At 34.9% G+C, this 9,183-nt stretch overlaps 1 protein-coding gene across 1 annotated transcript; it reads left to right on the top strand.

Annotated features, from left to right (window-relative positions):
* Window positions 1–7,893: 7,893 nt before the first annotated feature.
* Window positions 7,894–8,733, top strand: LOC128985594 (uncharacterized). The gene has a single exon (XM_054405215.1). It carries the CDS (start codon window positions 7,904–7,906, stop codon window positions 8,681–8,683), a length of 780 nt encoding a protein of 259 aa, XP_054261190.1. The 5' UTR covers window positions 7,894–7,903; the 3' UTR covers window positions 8,684–8,733.
* The last annotated feature ends 450 nt before the right edge of the window (window positions 8,734–9,183 follow it).

Below are 9,183 nucleotides of genomic sequence, written 5' to 3' on the forward strand. Positions count from 1 at the left end.
TTATTTTTTGTGGATAAAATATTCAAACCTATATCAGAGTATTTCACATTGTTTGGCAAAGTTTTATATTTGAAACAGCGATTTGAATCACTCTACAATTAAATAACATAATACAGTACCTTCCCTGAAAATATGATGAGTAAAGTCAAGTTAGTAAAGTTTTAACAAACCGCGATAACTTGATTACTAAGTGCCACAACTAAGTTAACTGTGTGATTAATGAGTGTCTGCTGTAAACTGTAGTAAATTCTGCTTTCTCCATTTTGACACCATGATTTTAAGCGACTGAATTGATAAAATAGTAAAATTTGTATAGTACGAGTGTATTTTAATTTTGGTAAGATGCACCAGTGTGCGGAAGTTTGCACAAACTGAAGTAAACCTGCATGATATAGCGGTGGTAAGTCAACAGGTAAAATACATCATCACAATTTACAAGAATTGAGGTTATTGCCTATACAGGGTGGCTGAAAAGTAACTTGCACCCCCTCTTAACTTTTCAACCATTTGAGATATTTGAAATCTGTTTGCGGCAACCTTCTTAGATAAAATAAAATAAACATAAAATAAAAATGAACATAAAGAAAATAGAAATCGGAGCATTAAAAACAAAATGGCAGTTCAAAATTACTTTTTATGACCGTTATCCTAATCATTTTTAGCTGCCATTTTGTTATTAATGGTCCGATTTCTATTTTCTTTATGTTAATTGTTATGTTTCGTCAAAACCTGTAAAATGATACCAATCTCAAATATACTTGTCATTTGAAAATTTTGAGCTACCCCCTACCCCTAAGGGCAAAATTTTCAAAATTGACCATAATTACTGTAGCCCCTCATATCTAAGAAGGTTGCCGCAAACAGATTTCAAATATCTCAAATGGTTGAAAAGTTAAGGGGGGGGGGGGTGCAAGTTACTTTTCAGCCACCCTGTATATGTAACACCTAACTAAGGTTGTCGAAGTTTACAAAAGTAGTACAATTTTTTATGTGAGTAAGGCCACTAATGAATAGTTTCTTCTCTATGCTAAATAGGCACTCAAAAGACTCTCCAGTTACCACCAAGTGTTCTGCAAAGTTAGTTGATGTACATAGTAAAATGACAATGAATATTATTTTCAGAAAAAGTTTCACCTTATTTACGAATTATTTTTTTCAATTAGGAGAAGGGTATACTTTACATGCTTACTGCACAAAAAAAATAAAACTTCCTGATCCTATAGAGTCAGAGTTTGAAGATGAAAATAACAAAAACCTCGAGAAATTAGAAAGACCATAAATCGTAACTAGGAACACGGAGAGAGCGGAGAGCCGACTCATGCAGAAAGCGAGGATGGGTTACTTGATTGCAAGCAAGATTAATGTGCAATGAGTGGCGAAGGATGCTTGGACCCAGGATCCGCTACTTTAGCTATAAACTTTGTAGTAGCCATGCTTAGAGTACACTTGTCACTGTTAATGACGATGAATACCAAACACTCCTGACGACAACCCGGCGCAAGACGAAGTGTTTCAGCCTAGCACCTGATGACGCCTCCTCAAATCAAGTGCGAAACGTCTTGGAGTAATCCCCAGGTGTCGTGGTAACCACTACTCTGTATAAAGTATTACTTTGCAGCTTTTTGAACTGGCGTAGACAAATCATGTCGAACAAATAGAAATGCAATCTATATATTAATAGGCCAGCATGTTAGCGAATTTCCCATATAGGGAATAAGCTATTACCGTAGTACTCATGGTAAGACCTGGACCCGGGACCGATTTTTTTTTCGTTTTGAGGTCCCTAGAGGCCAAAAACACCATCCGTTCAAATTCATATACGAGTATATATATATATGTCCGTTAGCGCGATAACTCGAGCAAAAACGATCCGATTTTGATGAAATTTGGTACAAACGTGTAAACCTACGTTTATTCGAACGAGTTCGCGAACCAGCATGATCGGACCATGGGAACAGGGGTTTATGGGGGCTTTTATGGGGTAAAAATGGGTTTTTCCTATTTTTGACCCAAAAAACATAAAATTTTGAAATTTCTTTCCAAACTATTTTGTAGAGCTTAAAAAACAAATAATTTAGTATATTGAAGTGTTATAATGCGCCTAATGGTTACGGAGAAAATTCAAAAAAATTGTTAATTTAAAATTTCCATGTTATTCTTATGGAGAATAAGTAAACCGTTGTAGTGTGCTTGTTTATTAACATATTTTGCCCAAATTTGGAAAATGTTTTTATTTCTTACTAACTATTAACATTTTACATAAAAAAACACTTTTACCCTTACTGTTGCAGCAAACCTAAGTATGTGTTAAACTGATTCTATTTAAATAGGGAATAAATGTGATATTTTTAAGGAGAGATTTTAGTCTAAATCCAATCAGGCAAATGGAAATTCGCTTAGTCTGCAGGTTTGCTGTGGCGGGGGTATTTCTTTAAAACCATTTTTCTCAGATCGTGTGTATCGCAGGGAAAATCTACTCATACTGTTAGAAGGATATTTTCCTGTAGGCTGAATCCTTTTATAAATTAAAATAGGCTCAAATATAAGCACAAAAATGAGTTCAAAATTTAAAAAAAACTAACATAGGCCTTATGGGCTGCCATGCTGGTGACGAAATATAAACAGAAAATCAAAACAAATGGAATAAATTCCAATCACATGTTTCATTTACAGTGTGGGGTGGAAATATAAAGTCTATACATTACATATTTTTGGTAGAGTTTTCGACCACTGGACGACCTCTAGAAATAATAATTTAACGGTGTAATAATTCCTTCATCATAATATCATCAAAACTCTTTTCGACCCGAGCTCAAGTTTAAAAAAAGAACGAGGGATGGAAAGAAACTGCCCGTTTGATGAACTATATTTTTCGTACTGCAACATTATACTAACAACAACTAACTAACAAAAAACTAAGTTAGAAAACGAAAATTCTTTTCATGCAATGATAACCTCACTAAACAACTTCCAACTTATTTTCCATTTTGCTAATACAAATAAGCAGCTGTTTAGTAAGTGATTGAATATGAATTTCAAATTTTATTACGATTGTGATAGAGCACATTGTACCATCGATACGTCGAACTATTGACAAGAATGCACGATAAGCTACAGCCGATTAAATCAATCGATACATAGTTTCGATGCTTGTGATTGCTTACAACCGAAGTTAACAACTAAGTTTACATCACCTGACTTTTACAAAGCGTTTACCTCCTAGGGACTAAAAAAGGCCTTTTAATTCCAATGGAGTAAAAGAGCTACTTAAGACCCGCAATGCATGTATAAAACGGCTGTTTTTGCTACATTATGACGAAAAGGTAATTCAATTATATGAATATTACCCATAAAAATTCTTCAAATGAGGGAATGAGGGAGTTATGCTCACGTGAAAACCCCGTAATATGTTGTTTTATTTCAAAATAGTCCTTGGGTCTTATGTGGGCTTTGACCCCGTGAGTCGTTGCACTATTGCACAAAGCTAAACATTAGTGACTGGTGGGATTTGAAGCCGATGTCCTACGTCCTCAACAAAATAACACAATTTCTCTCCCATAAAACGTACCAATATCTATACTTATTTAATACGCAAGCAGGATTTTTGTGACAATTACTCCTCTGAAACTACTGAACCGATTATCACGTTTTTGGTGTCATTGAAAAGAGCGTAACGTGAAGATGTGCAGGAAACTTTCTTTTTAGATAAATAATTAGAGAGTGAGGCCCTGGGGCCCTTTAAAGTTTCGTATTTCTCCATAAGATTAACATGGGAAACAAACATTGTTTTGAAACTCCAGCTGTTGTCAGAAATTAAATATTAATAATTGGTCTCCATGGAAGCATGAGAAAATTCATAATATTTACATTTGCTTTGACATTTAAAAGTAAACAACCAGAACTGTCAAATGCCTATTTCACAATTTCAGACAGCTGATCCAAAAAAAATAAAACAACTATGTGGTAGGTTTATTTAATCTTAAACTTGATAATAGATTATTTATTATGAATCTATTTCAATGATTATGAAACCGATTTTCCCGTTGCGAAGCAAAAATTTAAAGTGAGAAGAAGAATATATGTTAATTGTAAACAGTAATGTGTAAATAATTATCTATGTTGAAATAAAAATGTGTATAGTTTTGGATGATGGTTTGTGTTTAATGATATAAGTTATTAATTATTTAATTTTTATTTTAAGAATTCGGCATATGAGTATGCCTATGATAAATAACACAATTTTAGAGCTCTGCCAGTTTTTGCCTAACTCTGTTCTGTAGAGTTTAGTAGCCTACACCTTATTGTCTACAAATTGGCTAAATAACTTAGGTACGGTACAATATAAAAGCTAAATAACTTCTTGATCAGCATTGTACGTGTTATTAAATTTACGGAAAGTAAATAAAAGAAACGTCTTATAACACTTAAAACATATATTTACGCTTATACTGTTACTCACAAGACGGTAAATATACAAAAAAGATGATTCGCCTATTGGGTCTGATGATGATTGGAGTGTCCAATCGAAATCGATCACCACTTACCATCTGTTTTGTATATTTACCGTCTTGTGAGTATCAGTATAAGCGTAAATATATGTTTTAAGTGTTATAAGACGTTTCTTTTATTTACTTTCCGATTATAAAAGCTGACGGCTTTTATATGTTGACTTAAATTGTAAGCTTACCTTTTCCCGTCCATGAGCAGTTTGATAGTTAAAAATTAACCCTTTAAACTGGAATAGGACTGGTATGTAAATTGTGAGTATTTCCATCAGTTAATAATCTTTTAGTCGACTCTTTTAAAATCATCGAAAATTATGACTGTTATAAGTTTTTAAACAAGTCATTTGTTTATAAATAACTCCTGTACTTCTTTGCAATTGCTCGATTTCGAGCAACATGTACACTAGTTGTTTTAAAATTTCTTAGTATATAGTTTGAATACTTTAATAACGGTTCACAGTTCTCAAATATTTTTTCTTATTTGTTGTGTCACACCTTCATAGACATTAGTTCTACCCCAGAACTGTTTTACACATTACTTCAGGCGATTTCTAGAGAACAGGAGAATAGGAGTTGCAGCATTATCACATAGATTAAATCCATTGGTGTTTGGTGGGATTTGAACCCGGGACCTCTGGCACCAAAGTCCGCACTCTACCGATAGACCAGCTCGCTTCCCTCAGATCGCAAATACTAAACCACAAGTTATTTTTCCATATATTTCTCCTCTTATAGTACACAGTATAATTATGGAGAAAGTATTGTTATCGTCAACATTTTCGAGTTTTTGCTCCGTTTTGATCCCTCTGAAGCCAAAAAGCCCTGTTGTCCGATTTTTAGGAAATTTTGGTTTGTGGGTACTGGGAGTATGTTTAATCTATGGTACTAATCTATAATAGAAGTCTTGAGGGTTTTTTGTTTGTTTTGGAAAAAAACCCATAAAATAACGGAAAATTCTAGAAATTTTCTAGGATTGTTTGCTTAATATTTTGTATGGTCCTTAACTACAAAAATGCTACAACTTTGCAATGCTGAAAAAATTACGGTTTAAAGATTATTGCATTTTTTATGATTTTATCAATGAAATGTCGTTGTTACTCCTACTCCAACCAATTTATTGTGTTTATATATCGATGACTCCAACAAATTACGAATAAGGGTGTTTCATAGTTTAATGTGAGAAAGTATGTCTCGGATTGCTGAAATAATATATTTTCTTACCTTGGAGTTATATTAGTTAGTGATTATCGTGTCAACAACCTAAGCTAATTTCCCTGCATGATACAGTTAATTACATGCATCTGAAATTTCAAATTTTGTATAACGAAGCTTTGGTCGTAAACGGGGCGTACCCAAGGGCTAAATACGCCTTTGTGTTCGAAAGGAGGGTCTACATATGTCTGCAGATCATACACAATTTCAGTTAAATATCAAATACTTAGCGGGCCAAGTTTCGGGGGGGGGGGGGTATGGGAAAGTAACCCTTGGGAGTTGCGTGTGGACGTTATACGATCTACCTCTCTTACCAGCCTCAGATTTCTTCCACTTTTTGTCACTCTAATCGTCCTTAACATATTTTGAAACACCGTTTAAGTAATTAGCTAAATCCGATAATCGTAATCGGAAGGTTGCTTGCATTTACCAATATGGAAGATGGTCGTAAATTTGTTGAAACTCTAATGATAATGATTCCATATATTTGGTTGATATACACTATGACAATGAATTCGTCGTAATTATAAGTTTGTCAATTTTTTGTCTTACCTGTGAACATACATACAAAATACAGTCAACGTGTTTAAAGGGAAATACATTGAAAAAAGTACAAAAATCGATGAGAAAACACCTCCACCGCAGCAAACATGCAGACTAAGCGAATTTCCATTTTCCTGATTAGGTTTACTCTAAAATACCTCCCTAAAAATATCACATTTATTCTCTATTTAAATAGAATTAATTTGACGAGTACTTAGTTTAGCTGCAACAGGGAGGGTAAAAAGTGTTTTTTTTTATGTTAATTGTTTAATAAGAAATGAATGTATTTTCCAAATTCGATCAAAACATGTTCATAAACAAGCAAACTACAACTGTTGACTTGTTCTCCTTAAGAATAACATTGGAATTTTAAATTTTAAATTTGTTGGAATTTTCTCCCTAACCATTAGGCGCACAATAACGCTTCAAGATACTAAATTATTTGTTTTTTAAGTTCTGCAAAATGGTTTGGAATGAAATTGTGAAATTTTTGTGTTTTTAGGGTCAAAAATGGGAAAAACTTATTTTTACCCCATAAACCCCCCCCCCCTAAACTTCTGTTTCCCATTGTCCGATCATGTTGGTTCGCGAAGTCGTTTAAATAAATGTAGGTTTACATGTTTATACCAAAATTCCACAAAATCGGATCATTTTTGCTCGAGTTATCGAGGTAACGGACATATATAAATGAATTTGAACGGACGGTTTTTTGGCCTCTAGGGACCTCAAAACGAAAAAGTAAATCGGTCCCGGTTCGACGTCTTACCATGAGTACTTCGGTAATAGCTTATTGCCTATATGGGAAATTCGCTAACAAGATAAATAAGTATGAAAATATTCTCTAGCTAAATCACTCGATCTATTAGTATTAATTGGTTGTTTTTCGTTCAAACATAAAAGCTAGTGACCTTTGATTTTTTTGTACTGATCATTGAATCCGGCAAACGTTGGATGCATATTCTGAATTAGCCTATTCTTGCCGGATTTTATAATTGACTATGCCACTCATTTGTAATTTTTTGCAGACTTATAAGTCTATACTGTAGTTTCTTCTCAAGATCAACTATGTTCAGTATGAATGTAGTAAACCGATGTTTGGTCCACGGGATGTATACTTGTTTTCGAGGTTGTCGAAAGTATTAAGTTAATCAAACTAGACTCGTTACTCCAGTAGTACTGTCAAAAGGTACATGAACACATTAATCATTGATGTAACAATTTTAACATTGGAATGTAATATTCGTTAGCCAATAATTTGCCATAACCTAACTATTTATTACTTTTAATTTGCGCATGAGAGATAAAAGTCCCAATTTTATTATATAATCAATTAGCTTGGGTAGGAATGCAAATTATAATCTGTAAATGACAACGTATCTCATTAAAAACTCATAAAAAGAGAAAAATAATTAAACCCAGCAACACCTACGGTAATAAAAAGTAGCAAAACATAAAATGTTACATGTTTAAATCCGATCCGGTGAATACAAATCACATAACACGCAATTAAAGCAGTATTCCTTAGTTAATTACTCACATGGTATGTGTTACAGTGCTAGTTAGTTGTGTAACTCCTGTTCAGTATGTATATATAGCAGGGACTAGTCATGATAAGTATCAGACATCGACTATCAGCAGCAGACATGAAGATCTTCTGTCTTCTGGTGGCTGCAGCAGCCGTCGTTGTCGCCGAGGAGAAGAAACAAACAAAAAGAGGACTTTATGATTTTGGAGGTCATGACTTCGGAGACCACGACTTCAGCAACCATCACCATCACGAGGTGAAGACCATCACGATAGAGAAGGAGGTGAAGGTGCCATACCCGGTCCACGTGGAGAAGAAGGTACCGTACCCTGTCAAGGTGCACGTCGAGAGGCCGGTCCCATACCATGTGGAGAAACCTTACCCTGTGACTGTGGAGAAGAAAGTGCCTTACCCGGTCAAGGAGTACATCCCTAAACCTTACCCTGTCGAGAAGAAGATCCCTTACCCAGTAAAAGTGCATGTAGAGAGGCCATACCCCGTGCATGTACCCAAGCCTTACCCCGTCTACGTAGAGAAGAAGGTCCCCTACCCTGTAGAGAAACACATCCCTTACCCGGTCAAGGTGCATGTCCCCCGGCCTGTCCCCTATCACGTTCCTGTTGTCAAACACGTGCCTTACCCCGTCGAGAAGAAAGTTCCTTATCCCGTCAAGGTGCCAGTTGAGAAGCCAGTCCCCTACCCTGTGGTGAAGCCTTACCCCGTCTACGTAGAGAAGAAGGTTCCCTACCCGGTGGAGAAGGAGGTGCCGTATCCAGTCAAGGTTCCGGTTCACATCCCGGTCCATGCCCACGAGCATCATGAGCATAAGGAACATCACTTTGGAGAACATCACTTCGGAGGACATCACTTCGGACACAGTTTTGGACACACCTTTTAAATATTAACAGCCGTACAGAATGAAGTTTTAATGTAAATAAAATGTACATTTTCAAATCATGGCTCAATTAATACCCATATTCATTATGAATTATATAATTTTGGAATTCACGAACACAAAGCAACTGTTTGGTTTCTGCTACATTCGTTACTTTTTGAATTTGTAATAATATGTTATCTTGTATTCTTGTGGGTACTTGGTTTCTTAACAGAATTCAGATAATGTTGTTTTCAACATATTTAATGATAAATAAATACTTAAGGGACTTTAGAGGATAAATGAAAATTACTTCTGATTTAATTCATGAGATATCCGAATTCCTAAGGAAAAATATATTTTTCCTATAATATTGCACTTTTGAAAATTAGATACACTGTATGATATTCTTTCACCACTACAAATCAAATCAAATCAAAATCTGTTTTATTTCCAAAATTGTTTACAGTATATGCATACAAAATACGAAACAATAGTCCCGCATAGGCCGTACAAAAACTGTG

Source organism: Macrosteles quadrilineatus, unplaced genomic scaffold (assembly GCF_028750875.1).
Source record: "Macrosteles quadrilineatus isolate MER2022 unplaced genomic scaffold, UCM_ALF_1.0 Scaffold_2__2_contigs__length_208266976, whole genome shotgun sequence".
NCBI classification, from domain to species: domain Eukaryota; kingdom Metazoa; phylum Arthropoda; class Insecta; order Hemiptera; family Cicadellidae; genus Macrosteles; species Macrosteles quadrilineatus.